Source organism: Hemitrygon akajei, chromosome 21 (genome assembly GCF_048418815.1).
Source record: "Hemitrygon akajei chromosome 21, sHemAka1.3, whole genome shotgun sequence".
Lineage (NCBI taxonomy): Eukaryota > Metazoa > Chordata > Chondrichthyes > Myliobatiformes > Dasyatidae > Hemitrygon > Hemitrygon akajei.
The window spans coordinates 55,723,706-55,746,875 of record NC_133144.1 but is presented as its reverse complement, the minus strand read 5'-3'; the positions used below and the strand labels follow the sequence as shown (position 1 = coordinate 55,746,875).

General features: G+C 43.6%; 1 protein-coding gene across 5 annotated transcripts in view; it reads right to left on the bottom strand.

Moving 5' to 3' along the window:
• The window catches only part of LOC140714315 (AT-rich interactive domain-containing protein 3B-like), a 238,305-nt gene that overhangs the window by 167,319 nt on the left and 47,816 nt on the right, over positions 1-23,170 (bottom strand). For 3 of the 5 annotated variants that reach the window (XM_073025454.1, XM_073025456.1, XM_073025455.1), the window contains exon 3: positions 3,346-3,453. The exons of the other annotated variants lie outside the window; for them this stretch is intronic. In XM_073025454.1, the coding sequence (XP_072881555.1) occupies positions 3,346-3,453 (108 nt within the window). The remainder of the gene's footprint in view (positions 1-3,345; positions 3,454-23,170) is intronic. 5 annotated transcript variants of the gene reach the window in all.

Here is a 23,170-nt window from a genome sequence, read left to right as displayed (position 1 = left end):
GGGGGGGGGGGGGGGGGGGGTTACAATGAGAATATTGAGGGACCTAACTACAGCTGCCAGAACTTTGAATCTGAGTCAGGTGGTCACAAGGGGCAGCACAGGACTGCTGTGTGCGTACGGCACCCAGGAAACAAACAGCAGAGCCTTGGCTTCCCTCTCACCTCCCAAGGGTGTGAGATCAGCCAGAACACTGAACTGTTGAGGTTACAAAAAGCATTTCAGCAGCACATGCGGATACGTTGCAGCTCAGTATGGCACTGCAAACAACTGCAGAGAGTTGTGGACACAGCCCAGTCCATCAAGCAAACCAGCTTCCGGCATCGTTAACGCTGTTTACACTTCCCACTGCCTTGTGAAAGCAGCTAACATAACCTTGCATCCCTCCCTCCCTGGTCCTTCTCTCTTCTCCCCTCTCCCATTGGGCAGAAAATGCAAAAGTTTGAGACAAGTACCACTATTATTGGACTCTTCAACAGTAGGATTACGCACTGTAAAAGATGAACTCATGATCTCCCAAGTTATCTTGTAGTGGCCCTTGCATTTTATTTGTCTCCACACGCTCTCTGTAACAGTAGTTCTACATTTGGTTTTCTTTTTACCACCTTGATGTATCAAAGCCAAAGTAAATTTATTATCAAAGCACATATACTGTATGTCACCATATACTACATTGAGATTCATTTTCTTGCAGACATTTACAGGAAAATAAAGTACAATAGAATTTATGATAAAACTTATAGATAAAACCTGACAACCAATGTGCAATAGAAGACAATGTAGAGCAGTATTTATACTGAGAACATCAGTCTGATGGTTATAGGGTAATAACTGCTGAACCTGGTGCTACGGGACCTAAGGCTTCTGCACCCCCTTCTCACTGGTGGTGGTGAAAAGAGAACATGGCCTGCATGATGGGGATGACTGATGATGGAGATGCTGCTTTCTGGTGGCAGTGCTCCTTGTAGAGAGGCTCAATCATGGGAGGACTTTGCCTGTGATGGACTGGGCTGTATCCACCACGTTCTGCATGTGTGGATGGCACAAAAAAATCTGTCTCTGTACATGCAACAACAATGAACCAATGAACTATATTGTCCAAAAAGCTCAGCAAACGAAGAGTTAAACTCGGTAACTAGAATTAGCTACTTCTGGTGTATGCATCTTGTATTCAGTCCCGCTCTCTTGGCTCCCCCGAGGCCTTTCCATTCCACTTATTTCCTCAAGAAGATGGTGTTCTATTGTTTTGTTAAGTGCTGTCAGTTTAGCAGCTTTTCACTGCTCCATGTGGTCACGTGCTCAGGAGATGCCACTTGTGTCACTTCCTCGGCTCTGCCCCGAGGAGAATAAATGATGAGGGAGTGGCCAGGCGATTAAAACATGGTGCTAGCTCACTTCTCGCAGCACTGAGTGCAGGGAGCCCTAATTACAAGATGGGGATAAGCCCCTCAAGCTTGTTCAACCACAGGAAAAAATACAACAGTAGAATACCCCGCATCTACACATCTGAGAAAGGATGTGCTGGCATTGGAGTGGGTTCAGAAGTTTACCAGAATGATCCTAGGAATAAAAGGGTTAATGCATGTGGAACATTTGATGGTTCTGGGCCTGTACCTGCTGGAGTCAAGAAACTCACTGAAACCTCCAGAATAGCCTGCATCTTCCCTTTCCGAGTTGAGCAATTGAACTGCCTTTATGATTTGGCATTTTTGAGGTGTGAACTGAAGGCTCAAAAGCACAGGATGGTTCTGGCATGGCGTTTATGGGCTGAATCGAGGTGGCAGGCCCTGGGCCCAAGAACGAGGAATGAGCCAATGTAAGGCCATTGCTGGAGCAGGTTTGGAGTCGACTTGAAGCAGCAGATCCGAGGTGAGGTGAGGTAGAGTCCAGGCAGTGGGGCTTGGACCCGAGAGTGAAGTGAGGAACAAGCTGATATATGACTGATTTAAGTGCCGGCCAGATTGGAAAGGTTGGTTATGGGCCGAATCAAGGCAGCGGGGCCCAGGCTGGAGAGCGCGTCGAAGCAGCAGGGCCCAGGTCCGAGAGCGAGGAACGAACCGATGTTTGGCTGATTTAAGTGCTGCGTCAGATTGAAAAGGTCAGGGTGTTGGGGCCAGAGCCTGGTGGCTTGGCAAGGTTTACTGGTCTCTGTGCTGAACCGAGACTGCAGCCTGCAATGAACTGGATTGGATGTAACTGGCTTTGTGGTGGTGAAATCACTTCTGTGAGCTCCTGTTCTGAACATTATTCGCTTGGTTTTTGTAGTTTGCACGATCTGTTCTTTTCCTTTGCACATTGGTTATTTGACAGTCTTTTTTAATGGATTTTAGTGTTCTATGGCTTCCTGTAAGGAAACAAATCTCAAGATTGTATAAAGTACACATACTTTGATAATAAATGTACTTTGAACTTTGAGTATTGAAAGGCCTAGATGGAGAGGGTATTGCATTAGTGGGAGAGTCTAGGACCAGATGGCACAGCCTCAGAATACAATGGTTTAGAGCATAGATGAGGTGGAATTTCTCTAGCCAGAGGGTGACGGATCTGTGGAGTTCATTGCCACAGATGGCTGTGAAGGCCAAGTCATTGGGTATATTTAAAGCAGAAGTTCTTCATTAGTAATGGTGTCAAAGGTTACAGGGAGAAAGCAGGAAAATGAGGATTAGAGAGAAATAAATCTGCTATGATCAAATGGGAGATAGGTCTTGATGGGTCAAAGGACCTAACTCTGCCCCTATGTCTTAAGGTCTTATCTTTCAATAACTCACGGATTATGGAGGGGAATAGACAGTCAGTGTTTCAGGTCAGGACCCTTCATCCAATCTAGAAGAGTCTCAATCTAGAACATTGAGTATCCAGTCCCTCCACAAATGCTGTCTGATGCACAGAGTTCCTCCAGCATCTTCTTTGTTGCTCTAGATCCCAACATCAGCTTTTCCTTGTGTCTCATCAGTCAACATCAAGTTACAGTAACCAATTAACACACCAATCGGCACATCGCTGGGACATGGGAGAAACTAGAGCACCTGGAGAAAACGTTGGGAAGGGTCACTCCATATAAAATTCCTTACAGACAGCACCAGAGGCCAGGGTTGGACCAATGTTGCTGGAGTTGGGAGCACGTGGCTCTACCCACTGTACCCCTGTCCCTCCACTCTCCAGACTTTTCTTCCTCATTCTGCTTCTGCCCCCAGTGGATAATTATGTTCGTTGGCTGGAGTTTACCATAACTGCCAATGATAGGGTGGGCTGTTGCTGCAATATGAAAGGTTGGGATGACAGCACAGAACGTCAGAAAAAGTTGGGTCAAACTAAAACTACTGGACAGTGAATGAAAGAGGGGCTTACCTGCTTAATAGTGCCAGGAATGTGGGGAACTGTCACATTGGCTGTTCGGAAAGAGTTTTTTCCCCCTGACTCTGATTGGTCATTTGCCATCCAATCAGAAGGTTGCATCTAAGGAGGAAAAAACATTTTGTTTGTCCAATCAGAAAATAGGGATTCAACACACAGGACACGGTATTATTCCAATCATCATAAGGTACAAAAAAATAATACTAGGTTATACTCGGTGCATTCTTAAATAGATAATCATTGTTGTTATTTTTCCCTGTGTTATAAAGCTGAGCTGGATAGATCCACAGCCAAAGATTTCACTCTGTTATTACAGTAATGGTACTTTCAGTTTGTAATGTTGAGATATCTTGGGGCATCAAAAAGGTGCGATATGAATGCAAACTCTTGATTCTTTCATATGTTTGCAAAGATAAAAATTCAGTAAAAACGCCTCTCCATATACAAGAAAGGAAGTGGCAAATATGTTGGTATTTCACAAAGCCCACTCTGAGTATTGGGTTTCGCTTGAATGCCAAGAAGTATCCAAACCTACACAAGGGGGAAACCGCCTCCACATTGCAGGCACGGTCTGTGTGTGTCCTTCAAGCCCTCAATAAATACCAGCCTGCAACTGGCCTTGTCACTCTGAGCGTTTCAAAGCTTCCATTTCTGCCTAGCTCCTGGCATTGCATTTCTAAGGAGAAGTGGTTGAGAGTGGGAAACCTGGGTTGCAAAACCACATCCTACTGAGTTCATAATCCAAGATTATTGCTTGGCTCATTGCCTATGATGTTGTCTGCCAGATACTCTACACGTGCCTCTCTCTTGTCTTCTGCCAAACAGTAAGAATTACGGGGAGAAGGCTGGAGGAAGATGGAGATAAAAAACAGCCATCCATGATTGAATGGCTGTGCAGACTCAAGGAGTCAAATGGCCTAATTCTGATTATTTTAATCAGCAGAAAATGAAGCCAACCATGAACAAAAAGCTAACTGAGTGGAAACCTGAATCCTGTAGTCCAATCTATTGAGGTTACTAATCAGTAGGTACAATCTTTTGAGGCATGCTGACCTCCTTTGTGACTGAATAAACTGTACCTACATAACAGAATAGTACACAGGAGAAAGGATTGTCCCAATGAAGGGTTTTGGTCCAAAATGTCGACTGTTTATTCCTCTCCATAGATGCTGCTTAACCTGCTAAGTTCCCCTATCACTTGTATGAATTGCTCTGGATTTTCAGCATCTGCAGAATCTCTTGTATTGATGGTCAGATAACATTTGGAATACTGTGACGGAGTACTGTTCATGGACCATTCAGAAATCTGATGGCAGAGGGGAAAAAGCAGTTCCTAAAATGCTGAATATGGTTCCTGGACCTCCTCTCCGATGGTGGTAACACGAGGGCTTGCTCTGAATTGTGAGTATCCGTAATAATGGATGCCACCTTCTTGACACAACCTCTCTTGAAAATGCCCTTGATGGTGGGGAGGATTGTGCCCCTGATGGAGCTGGCTGAGACTGTAACCCTCTGCAGTCTCTTGCAATCCTGTGCATTGGAGCCTCCACACCAGGCAATAATGCAACCCCTCAGAATGCTGTCCACTGCACATCTATACAAATCTGTAAGTCTTTGGTGACTATCAAATCTCCACAAACTCCTCACGAAATAGAAGCATTGGTGTGCATTCTTCATGATTGCATCAATGTACTGGGCCCAGGTAGATCCTCTGAGATGCTGACCTTTTTCAAGTGAAGATATGTTTGCCCTGGAGCGAGTCCAGAGGTGGTTCACAAAAATGATCCCAGAACAAAACGCATAACGAATAAGGAGTGCTCGATGCCTCTGAGCTTGTACTCAATGGAGTTCAGGAGGATGAGATCTCATTGAAACCTATCAGATGCTTGGATAAATTGGACATGGAGAGATGCTAGCGTTAGTAGGAGAGTCTAAGGTCTGACACACCCTCACAGAATAAACGGACATAACTTTAAAACTGAGATGAGGAGGAATTTCTTCAGGTGGAAGGTGGTGAATTTGTAAATTCGGTGCCACTGAGTGCTGTGGAACCCTTGTATTTTAGGCAAAGATTGATAGGTTCTTAATTGCTAAGGATGCTAAGGGTTACAGGGAGAAGGCAGGAAAACGAGGGAAGAAAAAATATCAGCCATGATTGAATGGCAGAGCAGACTCAACGAGCCAAATGGCCTAATTCTGCTCCTATAACTCATGGTCTTATTTTAAATGAAGCCAACCATGAATAAGATGCTGACTCAGTGGAAACTCTTCTGAATCTTGTATCCCAACTGATGCCTTGTGCCCTGCAAGCTAAATCTATTAATCTAGGCAAAGTGCATTTATAGGCATAAGATCAGGAAGGCTCCAATGGGAATGCTCTTCAGTTTTCTGCCACATCTGTTATGAGTTGGCTACTGGTAATTGCATATTGCCCCCAGCCTTGATATCTCAATTTAGGTTAACTGCTTCAAGCAATTACACATCTCCCCTGCTCCCTTCCCAACTCGCATTAGAGTAATTAAATAAATGTAGCTTCCCAGCTCCAGTTAAAAGCCACTGGGGGAGGAAGCCTTGCAAATAAACTTGGAGCTCAGGGAAATTAAAGCAACATTAAACCTTGCCACCGAGAGGCCCTGCCTGGTATTTTGCAATAAAAAAAAAACGAACAGTCATACTGAAGACAAGTCTTGCATTTCTGGCTAGGAAGTGAGAAGGAAACAGATACCTCTCAGGATAACCTTTCATTCATTTGGATGCAATGGAGCAGCACAGTAGTGTAGTGGCTAGTTACACGGGTTCAATCTCGCCGCTATCTGTAAGAAGCCTGTACATTCTCCCTGTGCTCACTTGAATTTCCTCCGGGTGCTCCGGTTTCCTCCCATATTCCAAAGACGGATGGGTTAGTAGGTTCAATCACAAACTAGAGAAAATCTGCAGATGCCGAGAATCCAAGCAACACGCACACAAAATGCTGGAGGAGCTCAGCAGGCCAGGCAGCATCCATGGGAAAGAGTAAAGAGGTGACGTTTCAGGGCTGAGGTCCTTTGTCTGATTGGTTGTAGATCATCTGGTATAACTGGGCAGCATGGGCTCCCTGGGATGGAAAGGACTGTTACCACTAAACCTTCATAGAGAAATACAGCACAGAAACAGGCCCTTTGGCCCCCTTTGTCTATGCTGACCAAGTACCCACCTAAGCGAGTCCCCATTTACCCACTTTTGGCCCATATCCCTCCAATCCATTTACTTATCCAATGTCTTTTTTTTAACCTACAGTTTACAGGGAGAAGGCAGGAGACATAAAATAAACAACCATGACAGTACAGAGAAGCCGACTCAGTGGGCCAAATGGCCTAATTTTGCTCCTGGCTTATGGTCCAATAATTAACGTGAGGTGGCAACAGTCAAAGCCTCTGGAAGTCACAATTCTTTCACAGATAACCAGCGAGAGGGTAGAGAGGGGTATCCTACGCCTGGATGCAGGACGGTCAACAGCTGTCTCCTTCGTGCCTGGAGCCTTTTGGAGAACAACCCGAGTTGGATCAAGGTCACAGCACCTCTGTTACAGATCTCAACTAGCTTGGAGTGAGGGTGGAAGGCAGTGGTAGCAGTGCAATCACTCAAGTATGATGTTCTCCGAAGGGGTTAGTTATTCCCTTAGTGGAGAACGCCTGTGCGTGACTTAGCTTAAAATGTGGAGGCTGATGCATGGGTAGACACCGTTGACAGATCACAGTCAGGGTCCAGTGGCATGGAGAACAAGGTGACTGGGAACCCTTCACTGTGCAGCGTTCTTCCACCCTCACCGCTGCTGTGATGTGTCAGCTTCTGCCAGCTCCACTATGGAGGTCTTGGTGGAAGACAGAATCAGAAACAGGTTTATTATCACAGGCATGTGTCATGAAATTTGTTAACTTAGCAGCAGCAGCAGTTCAAACCAATACATAATATAGAAGGGAAAAAAAATTAAAATAATAAATATATCAATTACAGTATACATATAATGAATAGATTAAAAATATTGCAAAAAACAGACAGAATATATTTAAAAATAAGTTAGGCAGTGTCCAAAGATTCAAAATCCATTTAGGAATCAGATGGCAGAGGGGAAGAAGCTGTCCCTGAATGGCTGAGTGTGTGCCTTCAGACTTCTGTACCTCCTACCTGATGGTAACAGTGACAAAAGGGCACGTTCTGGGTGCTGGAGGTCCTTAATAATGGACACTGTCTTTCTGAGACACCTTGATGTCCTGGTACTTTGTAGGCTAGAACCCAAGATGGAGCCGACTAAATTTGCAGCTGCTTTCGGTCCTGTGCAGCAGCCCCCCCCCATACCAGTCAGTGATGCATCCTGTCAGAATGCTCTCCACACTACATCTACAGAAGTTTTAGAGTGTCTTTGTTGACATGCCAAATCTTTTCAAACTCTTAATGACGTATTGTCGCTGTCTTGCCTTCTTTATAACTGCATTGATATGTTGGGACCAGGTTAAATCCTCAGAAATCTTGACACCCAGGAACTTGAAACTGCTCACTCTCTCCACTTCTGATCCCTCTACGAGGATTGGTATGTGTTTCTTCGTCTCACCTTTCCCATCAACTGCGCATCTAAACCTAGACTAGCTGTGCCAAAGGGCCTCTTTCTGAGCTATACTCATCTACGACACCCTGATCCCCGGCTTCTTTCAATCTCTGGAGTTTGGGGATTAAAATATATATCTGGATCTAAGAGCTACCACAGAAAGTAAAGGTACAATAACAACACTTGAAAGACATTTGGAAATGTAGATACAAAGGAGGGGTTCAGAGGGATAGAGCTCACAATTGGACAAATGGAACTAACTTGGTTAGAACCATGGTCAACATGGAATGGTTGGGCTGAAGAATCTGTTTTGAGCTGTATTATGGCCAAACTCACCAGGTTCAGCAGTCTAAGAGCGACAACCAGGAGAGAGGAAGGTGGCGATCAGCAGAGATATTATTGCAGTGTTAAATGAGGAAGAAAATTGTGCCATATTAAGTTACTCTATTTTTGCTGCAACCTTTCATCAGCAGAAGCTGCATTTTCTTTTTAAATTTACATCTTTTAAAAATAAAGTTAATCTGAGTTGAATGAAGTTGGTAGTTCCCAGACCAAAGCGAACAAGGGTGGGGGCAGAGGAGTGGGAAGTCGTTGTTCCGGTGCGAAGGGGAGGACAGTGGGGGTTGAAGTAAGTGTGAGGCGAGAAGAGCAGGGTATGAGATGAGAATAGAGTCAAGGGAGGGGCAGGAGTTTGAGGAGGTGAAGAGGCTGCAGAGTTAGTGGGCGGAGAAACAGAGGGGGAAGGCATAGTCCAAGGGCAGTGTTTGGGGTGGGAAACAAATTCTTAAGGGTGTGAGAAGGGGGAGGAAGTGAAATGGTGTAAAATCGGGGCAAGTTCTATAGGTGAAGGTTGGGGAGAGAGTCCAAGGGCTGGGTGTGCAGAGGATGTAAGAGGGAGGGAGAAGGCAGAGCTCAGAGAGGAGGGGAGATTCAAAGAGAGGGTTGGTATGGGTCAGAATTCCAAGCAAAGTCCAGGAGTGAGAAGACTGGCGGACTTCCCACAAGATCAGAAATCGGACCCTGTGACTGTGGCAAGAGGATTCTGAGATTCAGAGAAATCATTCGGCTCCCTTCAGATTCTAAAGCCACGAGCCCAACCTGGCCAAGCTGCACAGCATGTTCAGCCTTATTTCTGGCAGTGACGAGACACCATATCGAGGAGAGGTTAACACCCTCACACACTGGTACCAGGATAACAATCTCCCGCTCAATGCCCAAAAAACAAAAAAACTGATCATGGATTACAGGAGGAACGGATACAGGCTTGAGCTGATTAGCATCAGTGGAACTGCAGTTGGGAGGGTGAGTAGTTTCAAGTTCCTCGGTATACACATCACCGAAGATCTCACCTGGACTGTACACAACAGCTGTGCGGCAATAAAAGCACAACAGCATCTCTTCCACCTCAGGCGACTGAAGAAGTTTGGCCTTCTACAGGGGCACCGTTGAGAGCATCCTAACTGGCAGTATCACCACCTGGTACAAGAACTTCATTGCTGGGCACAGCAGAGAGTGGTACGGACAGCCCAGCACATCTGTGGATGTGAACTTCCCTCCATTGAGTACATTTACAGAAGCAGGTGCATAAAGAAAGCCTGGAAGATCATCGGGAACACCAGTCACCCCAACCATAAACTGTTTCAGCTGCTTCCGTCTGATAAATAGTACCACAGCATTAAAGCCAGGACCAACAGGCTACGGGACAGCTTCTTTTTGAAAGTCATTAGACTTATAAATTCACATGTCTGTACAATGCAACGGAGTCATAATGCAAAGACTTTTATTCCCTCGCATTGCGGGACGGATGTAAGATTTAAATAAATTAATACATTCAGTGAGTTGAATCAGTATTATTACTAGCAATCATTGATGGTTGGCCGCATCAGCTCACGGAAATAACTGAAGAACCCTGTGCTAGAAATCTCCCTGTTTATTGGTATTTTAACTCTCTCCTTCCAATACACCACCAAACCAACCCAACCCACCTCCCACTAATTCAAGTCCTGGTTTAGGGGCTTCTATTGCAGTTCCTTGCTGTTAAACAGGTCAGAGATTGTAAAACCAAAAAAAAAGGGTTTAGCATAAAACAAGAGCCCAAAGTTCCCTGATGTGAAACAGGCTGTGACCTTTTGCAGGTCAGACAGGAAGGGACAGCATTTCAGACCAATTTTGTTGGCTGTACACTCTGAACAGTAAACTGAACACAACTGAGAAGCAGAGGGGGTTGGATCCTCTGCTGAATAGTGGAAAGAAGTTAATGACACACCACTCCTTCCACACCCCCCCAGAAATGCGCCTGACTTAAAGAGACAGACCCTGCTCCATCAGCTGAGATAGTCATACAGCAATACAGGCTCTACGGCACATCCAATCTATGCAGAACAATTACTCTCCCTCTTATAACAAGTTATATCAACTTGTTGAGTAGAGAATGGTTCTCCTAGGGATGTTGGACCTCTGGCTCAAACCACCACCCCAGAGGCAGAGGTCCAATATCCCTAGAAGAACCATCCTCAGGTCCAAGGATTAGATTCAGGCCAGGCTTAGACCTGACTAACACTCATTGACCAGACTGTCAAAGTGACAAGGTCCAACAATCACCCATTGCGGGAAGGGTATCGGTCGCTCAGGGGATCTCTTGGTTGGCTTGTTCCGCGGTCTGACCAAGCTTGCCGTTTACAGGTCGTGGCAACAGGCTATCGAGGGCTCTGCCTGAGTCGACTGCTTGCCCCACCTCCAGAGCTACACCTGTGCCCAGGTGTGTCCCTGGGGAAGGAGCGCACAGTCTCTATGGGCACAATGGGGTTTGAATGCATTGTAGGTAATAATTGTATTTTAATTTGAAACTTACATAGTTACCATGCTCTGATTATTGTGCAATGTTTTGTTCATGAATAAACTTAAGTTAAAAAAATGCACAAAACGGTAAGGTCTCAAGTGGGAAGTTCAAGTTTGAGTTCAATTATCACTCAACCATACATGAATATAGCCAAATGAAACAGCATTCCCCCAGGGCCAAGGTGCAAAACACATTACCAACAGCACACAGCACAAATAGCACATATGGCTATAACAACGGATAAGCATACAGTTACAAAGAAAAAACAACATAGTGGCATGGCCTATAGATTCATGTATTTCTCCTTGTAACTGTATTCTAGCTGGAGGACAGGAATGCAACAACAAAGAATTATATTCATATAGCAATTTCTGCAAACTTTCAAGCCAATAACATAATTTGGAAGGAAACACAAGGTGCTGAAGGAATTCAGCTGGTCAGGCAACATCTGAGGTGGGAAACGGACAACTGACATTTCAGGTCAAGATGCTTCATCTGATCCCTCCAGATGAAAGGTCTCAACCCAAAACATCAACTGTCCATTTCCCTCCACAGATGCTGCCTACCCAGCTGAGTTCTTCCAGCTCTTTATGTGTAGCTGCAGATTACAGCATCTGCAGTCTCTCGTGCTTCCAATGCAACTTTAGAAATTTGTTCATTTTCACAGGAGATGTAACAGCCAATCAAGTGGGCAAGGACTGCAGACAGCAGCAAGATGGACAGACCATTAACACTTTGACCTTGAAGTGCCAATACTGTGGTATACTGTTCTCTGTTTGCACCCTCCTCACTGGGTGCTTTTGCTTATAGGCATCACCTCACCCACTGAGATAAAGGGTGAAGGATTCAAACCGCTGCTCCGGTCGATGAATAGAGGCTGCAGTACCAGGTTCAGCTTGTTGGCCACACATGCCCCACTTTACTCTCAACAAGCTTCTGCAGCTGCCCAGCTGAAAATATCTGTGATGGGCTGCATCACTTCCAACACAATTTCAACACACTGGAATGTAAGAGACTGCAGAATAACAGACACAGAGAGTGTTGTGTACAGCCCAGCGCATCTGTAGATGTGAACTTCCCACGATTCAGGACATTTACAAAGGCAGCTGCGTAAAAAGGGCCCGAAGGATTATTGGGGACCCAAGTCACCCCAACCACAATCTATTCCAGCTGCTACCATCCGGAAAATGGTACCGCAGCCTAAAAGCCAGGACCAACAGGCTCCGGGACAGCTTCTTCCACCAGACTGATTAACTCACGCTGATATGAGTGTATTTCTATGTTACACTGACTGTTCTATTTATTATAAATTACTATGATTGCACATTGCACATTGCACATTTAGATGGAGATGTAACGTAAAGATTTTTACTCCTCATGTATGAAGGATGTAAGAAATAAAGCCAATTCAATTCAATTCAATTCACGGTCTGGTCCTTCGTGGGGACAACCCTCCCCACCACCAACAATATCTACAGAAGGCAGCATCAACCGCCACGTATCTCCACCATCCAGGTCATGCCGCCTTCTTGCTGCTACTTTTGGAGAGGAAATACAGTATCCGAAAGTCACACAGCATCTGGTGCATGAACAGTTAGCTACAAGCATCTGGAACCAACGTGCACCACACTAACCCTACCTCAGCAATGGAAAAGAACAGACACTATTTAAAATGTACACTGCTTATTCTGACTCCTGTACCAAAATGGAAGACCCCACATTTCTACATTATATTCTATCCACCATGGACTTGACTTTGTTTGTGTCTTTTATTGCAGAAAAGTCCTGGGACGCTCTTCACTCTCTTGTATAATTAATGCATAATTCTCGGTCTGTGCGTTGCCTCTATCCTTGTGCCTGCGATGCTGCTATGAGCAAGTTTTGTACCTGCCCCATACATTACATGAGAACATGAAAGTGGGGTGGCACAACGGCACAGTGCCAGGGATTACCGACCAAGGGTTCAATTCCCACCACTGCCATGTAAGGGAGTTGTATGTCCTCCCGTTGACTGCATAGGTTCCCGCTGAGTCTTCCGTTTCCCTGCCGCATTCCAAAAAGACATACAGTTAGGATTAATACGTTGTGGGTATGCAACATCGGTGGCAGAGCTTTGGCAATACTTGTGGGCTACCCAGCACATTTGATTTGACGCAAACAGTGCAATTCATTTTATGTTTTGATGTACATGTGACTAATAAAACTAATTTGCTTCTTTTTACATGACAGTAAACTTGACCTGTTGGGTTTTGGAATTCCAAAAGCTCTGTGCAGTTGAGTGTTAAATCTGGCTGTGATGTACCCTCCTAACCTGCACACTACATTAAACAGTACATACACAGGTGGGACTCTGGAGAGTGTATGGCCTTGATTTAAGCCAATGATGCAAACACTAGTGGCATCGTTGCTCTGGGCACAAATTAGAATTTTTAAACTCTTTAAAATTGAATTTAATCTTGATAAATGAGAGATCATACAAAAAGGTTTTTCCCTATTTAACACCAGAGTCATACAGCCCTATTCATCCACACTGACCAAGGTGCCTACCTGAGCTTGTGCCATTTGCCTGCATTTGGACCATATTCTTCTGAACCTTTCCTGTCAATACACTTACTGAAATGTCTTTGAAATTATATTTCTGTGGCAGTTCAGAATTCCAAACCCTCAATCTGGAGATCAAAATAAACCAGCAGTCAGAAAGTAATAGAATACTACAACAAACTGGCCATTCAGCACATCTAGTCTGTGCCAAACTGGTCTTCTACCTAGACCTATCTAGCTGCACCCTGACCATTGCCCTCCAACCCTCCCAGTCATGTACCTATATGAACTTCTCTAAATTGAACCCATGTCTACCACTTCCTCTGGCAGCTCGTTCCACACTCACACCACTTCTGAGTGAAGAAGTTCCTCTTCATGTTCAACTTAAATATTTCACTTTTCACCCTAAAGCTATGACCTAGTCTCTAGTCTCATCCTGAGGACGAAAAGCCTGATTGCATTCACCTGATCTGTACCCCTCATAAATTTGTATACCTCTATCAAATCTCCCCTCAATCTACTACGTTCTAGGGAATAAAGTCCGAACCTGTGCACTCGTTCCTATAGCTCATGTCCTCAAGTCTTTCAACATTCTTGTCAATTGTTTCTGCACTCTTTCAAGCTTATTGATATTTTTCCTGCAGATTGGTGACCAGACCTGCACATAATACTCTAAATTTGGTCTCATCAAGGTCTTACACAACTTCCACATAACATCTGAACTTCTGTACTCAGTGCCCCGATTAATGGAGGCAAATGTGCCAAAATCGCTCTTCACACCCATATCTACCTGCGATGCAGCATAAAGGCTATGAGACGTGGGAGCAGAAATAGGTCATTTGGCCCACCGAGTCTGCTCCACCATAGCTGATTTATTCAAGATCACAAGACAAAGGAGCAGAAGCAGGCCATTTGGCCCATCAAGTCCACTCACCCACTTCACCATGAGCTAAACTATTCTCCTGTCCAGTTCCAATTTCTGGCTTTTTTCCCATATCCCTTGATACCCTGACTAATTAGATACCTATCAATCTCCTCCTTAAAAACCATCAATGATTGGGCCTCCACAGCTGTATGTGGCAACGAATTCCATAAATCCACGATCCTCTGGCTAAAAAAATTTCTCCTCATCTCTGTTTTAAATGGGTACCCTCTAATTCTAAGACTGTGACCTTTTGTCCTGGACTCACCCACCAAAGGAAACAGCCTTTCCACATCTACTCTGTCCAACCCTTTCAACATTCGATGAGATCCCCTCTCATTCTTCTATACTCTAATGAACACAATCGAAGAGCTGACAAATGCTCCTCATATGTTAGTCCCTGCATTCCAGGAATCATCCTCGTGAATTTTCTCTGAACTCTCTCCAACATCAGCACATCCTTTCTAAGATAGGGGGCCCAAAACTGCACACAGTATTCCAAATGGGGTCTCACCAGTGCCCCATAGAGCCTCAACAACACCTCCTTACTCTTATACACTATTCCTCTTGAAATGAATGCCAACATAACATTCGGTTTCCTTACTGCCGATCCAACCTGGTGGTTTTAACCTTTAGGGTATTCTGCACTAGGACCCCCAAGTCCCTTTGCACTTCTGATTTTTGAATTTTCTCCCCATCTAAATAATAATCATCTCAACCCCATTCTTCTCATGTCCTTTGACACACTTACTAATCAAGAACCTATCAACAACCTCTGCTTTAAATATACCCAATGATTGGGTCTCCACAGCCGTCTTTGGCAATGTATTCCAAAGACTCACCACCCTCAGGCTGAAGAAATTCCTCATCTCTGTTCTAAAGGAAAGTCCTTATGTTTTGAGACTGTGTCCTCTGGTCCTAGACTCCCCCACTACAGGAAACACTCTCTCCATGTCCACTCTATCTAGGCCTTTCAAAATTCAATAGGTTTCAATGAGATCCCCCCCCTCATCCTTCTAAACTCAGTGAGAACAGACCTACAGCTAAACACTCCTCGTACATTAACTCCTTAATTCCCCAAAGTCCACTCAGCCGAAGAGTTAGTGATAGTGTCCATGCTCCACAGAAGGCTTTCTTCAATCCACTTTAACACTGTAGCCTTCTGGCTCCCACCCCTCATTTATCCAGCTATGCTAAAAAGCTCAACATCTCACATTTAGAAATGTTTCCACGTGGCTCATACGTACATCTACATGGGAAAAACAACTTTCATTTTTGTGTAAAGCAAGATCCGACCATCAGCAAGAAGGAATGAGGTCAAACACTGCATTTGGGTGCCATTGATTGAGGCAGATAATGTTGGCCAACGTGAAGGAATGTTCGCCACTGATCCATGTGGTCCAGCAAAGAAGGAATGAAACACTTCACTGCCAAACTGCTAACTATTGCAAAGATGCACTTCCCCACCTAGTTTCTGAGTCCAGCAAGCTCTGACAGAATCCAGGACATTCTGAAATGAGGCCAAGCATTCCAACTGTTGATTGTCAAACCGCAGCAGAGGTTACTGACAATCTAATGAGCAATTCAAAGTTTCCTCAAGGAAAACTTCCCAGTGAATTTGTTTCAACACCGCACTTTCCCCAATGGCACGATGCACTTCCTAACGACAAGGAAATTTACACTGAGTGTCATCACTGTTGAAAGCCAATTTGTGCATAGCTAGCTCCCACAAGTAGCAATGTGATAATCTGCACTGGGTGTTGGCAGGGGTCAGGACACTATGATAAACTGTCAAGGAAAAAGACATAAATTGGGACTTAATGATCGTTAGAAGTAAAAGAGCCTCACTCTCAAGGACGCTACATTTTTTCTATTTGCACAATTTGTCTTCTTTTGTACATTGGTTGTCAGTCTTTGTTTATGTATAGCTTATTATCAGCAGTTTAATATTTGTTTATGTATAAATTCTCAGAAATTATATATTTTTATTTGCTCAATTTGTCTTTTTGGCACATTGGTTGTTTGCTAGTCTTTGTTAGTGTACAGCTTTTATCATAAATTCTATTGCATTTCTATATTTTTCAATAAATGCCTGCAAGAAAACTAATCTCAAAGTGGTGTACAGTACACACACATACCTTGCCAATAAATTTACTTTGATTTTGACCTTGCCTCTCTTTGTAAGAATTGAATGCAAGATGTTTCCAATCAACTGTGCCCCCAATATTTCATAAGTTCTGTGGGGGGCAGGTGGCAATTGCCATATTTGAAAGGTAGAATCCCTGAGAGTGCTACACTCCCTTAGTGCTGCTTTAGCATGTCCTCTAATTGCTAATGGGAGTAAAACCTAAAGTCTTCTGGATCATAGGTGAGACCATACTTCGAACCTATACCCATCTTTGCAGGTAGAAGTCCTCCCCGTTTATGAACGCCTGACAGCCCAAGCCTATGGAAGACCCATGGAAGGGAACCCTTCTGTCACCTGAACACAACTTGTATTTGACAGGTTAAACATCCTAAGGCTTCCTCACTAGAGCATCACCCAAAGAAACCCGACACAGAAAATCACTCACACCTGGATTTGCCTCTCCATTTTACGACTGGATGCTTTAAACACGTCTAAAATCCAACGGCAAGAGGGGGGGAAAAAGCAAGTTTTACTAGGTTTGGGAGGGGGGGGGGGGGGGAGGGCATAAATCAATAAACTACTTTGAACAACAAGATCAAAGTGAGTGTAGAGCAATTCCTCTCATACCCACAAGCAGGACAGAGAATGCGTGAAAAGGGGCTGGGTGGAAAATCAGCCTCATCTTAATATTTAAAGACACCACCATACTGCCAGATGTTTGAATGTGCTACAACAATTGAGTGCAAAATTGGTAAATTGGTTTATTATTTTCCCATGTATTGAGGTACAGTGAAAGACTTGTCCGGCAAACCATTCATACAAATTTATTACAACAGTGCACTGTGGTGGTAAAGGGATAACATATTACAGATACACAGAAAGGGCAGTGCAGGTAGACAATAAGGAGCAAGGTGGTGACATTAGTCACGGAGGAGGCTTATTGGCAGTTTCAGCTTGCCTTACATTTACAGAGTGGGTAAAGACGAAACTTGAGTGGCATGCCTTTTCGACTAGATGATGAAATGTAAAACCTTGCTTGTTTTTGCCAGCTCTGAATGTATGAAGCCTTCTACTTCGTCACAGAAAATAATGCGAGGCTTTCACTCAGCAAACCCATCCAAAATAGTAAGCGTTTATTAGACATCTTTTAACCCCTGCATGTACACAACAAAGCACGTCGAAACATACAGTGAAATGTGTCATTTTGTGTTAAATCATATCAGCTGGAATTGTGTAGGGGGCAACTTGCTCCTTGCTGCTTACTCCTACTTCTGTTTTCTGTGTCTCTAATCGAGAAAGCTCAAGACCATGGGGTGAGTTTAACAGTTGCACACAAACAGCTGTGAACTGTTGGCAGGTTTCCTCCCCCGAAAACATTACTGAATCAGATGACATTTTATACATGTTACCAGTTGCATAGTTTCCACCTCCGACACACGTTTATTTAATTTAATTTTAATTTGATTTTTATTTAGAGATTTGGCGCTGAGTAGGTCCTTCCGGCCCAGCAACCCCTGACAACCCCGATTTAACCCTAGCCTATCAGAGGACAGTTTACAATGACCAATTAAACTACCCGTTACATCTTTGAACTGTGGGCGGAAACCAGAGCACCCGGGGAAATCACACGCTTTCCATGTACAGAGATGCCTTACGGAGCACACCGGAATAAACTCTGAACTCCAACACCCTGTGCTGTAATAGCATCACGTTAACTGCTATGCTACCGTGGAGTACACGGTAATTAACTGATTTTAAATCCGCAGCTGCATTGGTGGGATTTGAACCAGATCATTAAACCAGACCTCGGGCTAATGGGCCCACTAACAACCAATGTGCTATGGTGCCTCCAAACGCAAATTCATAACTTTCCGACTCTGAATTGAGATTACAACACAGCAAGCTATGTTGTATTCCTCTGTTCCACTGTGAATTCCTGCAAGCAAATGAATCTCAGGATATATGGTGACATATACAAACTTTAATAATAAATTAACCATGAACTTTGAAGTATCTTGCTCCTGTTTTGTATAACCTCCTACACTCATATTGTACGTTATTGCAAATATCTAATCAACCAATCATGTGGCAGTAACTCAATGCATAAAAGCATGCACACATGCTCAAGATGTTCAGTTGTTGTTCAGACTAAATCTCAAAATGAGGAAGAAATGTGACCCAAGTGACTTTGACTGTGGAATGATTGTTGGTACCAGACGGGATGGTTTGAGTATTTCAGAAACTGCTGATCTCCTGGGATTTTCATGCATGACAGTCTCTAGTTTGCAGGGAATGATGCCAGAAACAAAAAAAAAATCCAGTGAACAGCAGTTCTGTGAATGAAAACATCTTGTTAATGAGAGAAATCAGAGTAGAACGTCCAGACTGGTTCAAGCTGACAGGAAGGCAACAGCAATACAAATAACCATGTATTCAGAAGAGCATCTCTGAATGCACAACATGTCGAACCCTGAAGTGGATGGCTACAGCAGCAGAAGACCACAAACTTACTATTCTATAGTTCTACATAAATCACAGATAAAACACTAAATCCAGCTTCTGCTCAGGCTGATGTGAACAATAAATTTAAAGGGAATCCCTCAACTGAGAGAGACAACACAAAGTCAAATACTTAATTCTCTTTGGAAAGTCTGTAAGAGGTTTTTGTCACAACACTATGAGCAATCTTTGGAGAAGGGTAGCTTCTAAAACCAAATAAATCAGGAGGTGCAGCATTTGAGAGTAGCAGGCAGCAGCTGTGTTTATTCAGAAGGCTATCTTTAATCCTCTGGCTTCTTGTCATTATCTCAGGCTAGAGGCCATTATCTCCAACTGGTCTCCATCTTCTTGTAGGTGACATGTTAAATGTAATTCAACACCAGAATTTTTATACTAATCAGAAGCCCTTTGTCAGGCTTTATCTAACTACAATTACCACATGACCTATTAATAATCCCTTCCAAATGGAAGTCCAAATTGACTCCTAGCAATGGCTACCAGATATAAGATTTCCAGGACAACTAGATAATTAGTTCAGTAACCCTTTCCTTGCCTTTGAATCTGCCATTCTGCAGTCCCTCTAAGGAGGAAGGAGTTAAGAACTCTTTCTGAACCTCTTGACACAGGCTGAGGCATAGTAATTTCACAGGTTAGGTTACAGGGATAGCTATTCACTGACTTAAACCATGAATAGATGTCTTGTGTTTGAAACCCAACATGGCAGCTACTGAACTGGATCAATCTAAATATTAGACTCTTATCAGTGATGGTGACAGTGTAAATGACCATGCTTCAATAGATTTGTCACAGAAGGAAATCTGCCCTCCATATTTTAAAGCTACTGAGCTTCTGCTGGTACTACTAATGTCCAAATATCAATCAGTAATTATTTAAAATAGAGCAGGAAAGGGTGGTGTGGGCATTGGGTGGACCAACACAGGAGCAGAGATCAGGTTCAGTATCACTGACTATGTCAGGAAATTTGATGTTTTGTGGTAGGACTGTGTAAGGCATAAGAATTACTTTAATTAACTTACAATAAAAGTAAATAAATACTGCTAAAGAGGAATAGCGAGGTACTGTTCATGGACAGTTCAGAAATCTGATGGCAGAGGGGAAGAAGCTGCCCCTAACATGTTGTACGTGAGTGTTTAGGCTCCTGTACCTCCCCCCGATGGTAGTAATGAGACGAGGGCATGTCATGGATGTGAGGGTCTTTAATGATGGAGGTCGCCTTTTTCAGACACTGCCTTTTGAAGACATCCTCGAAGGTGGGGAGGCCTATGCCCATGATGGAGCTGGCTTAGTCTACAATGCTCTGCAGTTTTTTCCAATCCTGTACATTGGCACCTCCATACCAGACGGTGATGTAGCCAGTCAGAATGCTGTCAATAGTGCTAATTTACTAATCACTGCTGACATACCAAATCTCCTCAAACTCCTAATGAATTTTAGCCACTGGTGTGCTTTCTTGATGATTGCATCAATATTTCATTTAGGTCCATGCCCAACAGCTTTGAAGTTGGGCCTACATCTCAGGTCAAGAAGTCCTAAATTTCAGCTCTTGCTCACAATGGTTTTATTGGTGAGAATCAGCATGTGGATATCTGGACATGAATGGCAGAGGGGGCATTGGAATTGGCATGTGCACCCATCAAACCACTCCCAGCTTCTGCTCTTTATGTCCCCCTGTCATATGGTGCTGGTGCTCTGCAGAGCATTGATTAGTCTTTCATGGACTGCTAGCCAATCACTGCCCAGGCTGTCGCCTGAAGTGGAGACTGATGGGTGAGTTACAGGAAGCTAAGGAATGCTGCTTAGATGAAGTCAATGAGAGGGCCACAAGGGGAGATAGAGGCAGGTGGTTAGTAGAGATGGTCCTCAGCATAGACAGTTGGTGCTCCATGCAGCTCTCCAACAGTGCAGTAATCCCAAGCACAAAATGATGCCCCACAGTGGTACTGACAAAATACTGGAGGAACTCAGCTGGTCAAAAGGTCAGAAGGGCTTATTCTGTGTTGCATCCCTAAACAAAAATAACCAAATAAAAATAAATTTAAAAATGAAATATCCCATAATGACATCAACTTAAAATGCAGTTGCTACATTGCTGGGGTTGCTGTGGGAGATGCTAAATGCATGTCCACTGAACTTACGTAATTCAGTTCTATTTTGGTCACTCCTTGCAAGGTATAAACCAAGGGAGAAACTTCTACCTCCCTCTATTTCAGGGGTTCCTATCCTGGGGCTCACAGACCCATCAGTTAATGGTAAGGCTCCAAGGCATAAAAAAGTTTGGGAACCTCTGCTCTATTTAATAATAGATTATTATTACTAAATTTATTACCCTCTTCATTTAAATGGCAATGTATAGCAACACCAATGTTTGCGATGGGACCACGTATCTAACCTGGACCCAAAAAGGTCAGATTATATGGGTCAGCCATTGGTTGCACAGAGCTCAGCTGGGTGTGTGATTGATTGCTGGGAGCTCAGTCCTGTGTGTGGTTGGCCACCCAGGGCTCAGGTTGGTGGACAAACGCTTGTGATTGGCTTCACAGTCCTCAGCTCGGTGGTCAATGGGCCATCTACAGCTCAGTTCTCAATTTCAAAAAGACACCTGAGGAATTTAAGTTCAAGCAGTTACAAATGAGTTTTGAATTAAGAACACAACAACTGGTATCAGTGAACAGCGATGATGAAAATGCCTTTTTTCTCATAAAATCCGATCCTTGAGGAAAGCACTGAGCTGGCCTTACATTTTACCCGAGATTCACAAAAAAATTTCCAAATGTCCCAGCAAGCCATCCCTAATTGCTGACCTTATCAGCAATGTCTACTTTCCACTAACAATTAAAATAATTCTGTTTAGAAATAATAGAGGAAAATCAAAACTTAATGAATCATTCACTAGAAATGAAAATTGCTGGCATTTCTGGACAAAAAGAATCAACCTCATTACTGTGGGCCAGACTGGGTAAAGAAGGCAATTTCCTTCCCTGTAGCGAATCAGATAGGAATTTTACCATGCACAATATCACTGAAGCTAGCTTTTTGCTCCAGATTTATTTAAATAATTTAAATGTTTCAGCTGTTGTGGTGGGATTTGACATTGCATCATCTGTCATAGCCTCTGGATCCAGAAATTTAAGCACCCTGCGACTGTGTGAATCCTCTACGTTAGTGAGTGAAGGGTGAAAGCAATGGGAAATAAACTTATACAACAAAACAATAAACTCAGTGGCCACTTTATTAGGTACACCTGCACACCTGCTCGTTAATGCAAATATCTAATCAGCCAATCATATGGCAGAAACTCAAAGCATTAAAGCATGTAGACATGGTTAAGTTGTTGTTCAGAATGGGGATGAAATGTGAATTAAGTTACTTTGACTGTGGGATGTTTGTTGGTGCCAGTCGGGGTGATTTGAGTATCTCAGCAACTGATCTGGGATTTTCACGCACAACAGTCTCTACTGTTTATAGAGAATGGTGCGAAAAACAAAAAAAAAATCCAGTGAGCGGCCGTTCTGTGGGTGAAAAAGCCGTGTTAACGAGGGAGGTCAGAGGAGAACGGCCAGATTGGCTCAGACCAACAGGAAGATGACAGCAACTCAAATAACCACTCTACTACACAACAGTGGTGTGCAGCAGAGCATCTCCGAATGCACAACTTGCCAAACCCCAAAGTGGATGGACTACAGCAGCAGACGTCCACACTGGGATCCGCTCCTACGGCCTCTCCTGTACCTAATAAAGCGGCCACTGAGTATCAGCTGGCTTGCCCATTATTTTAGTGAGGGACTTACTGATTAAAAAGCACAAGAATTAATTCCTCTACTAAATTCAAGACCTATGCACTAATCACTTCCACTTTACTAAAATTAAAATGGTGATGTTCTCCAAAATTCAGGTACAGGTTTCCTTCTCGATGCATTTCAGGCACTTAAAACACAAGACTCTGTGCAAATATTCATCTTTTCTTAATGGCACCACATGCAATTTTAACTTGAAGGGTTACAGAACTCATGTCAGGGCTACATCCACCATGGGGTGCCTGAGAGTCACAAAGATGTTACCATGGAGATAACACCTCTTTAATGTTTAATGATATTCAACGGCATGTAAGATAATAAAAGCAACACTAGAAATAGATGCTTTCCATCTTAGGTCAATCAGCTTAATTATTTGTGCTTTCTATAAATATCAGTGGAGGAGAGATTGGGTTCACAATCTCTGCACTGAGATGCATCACATGACCATTACTAATGAAAGGCAGCTTTGGCTTCTGTTGAAGGTTAACCTATG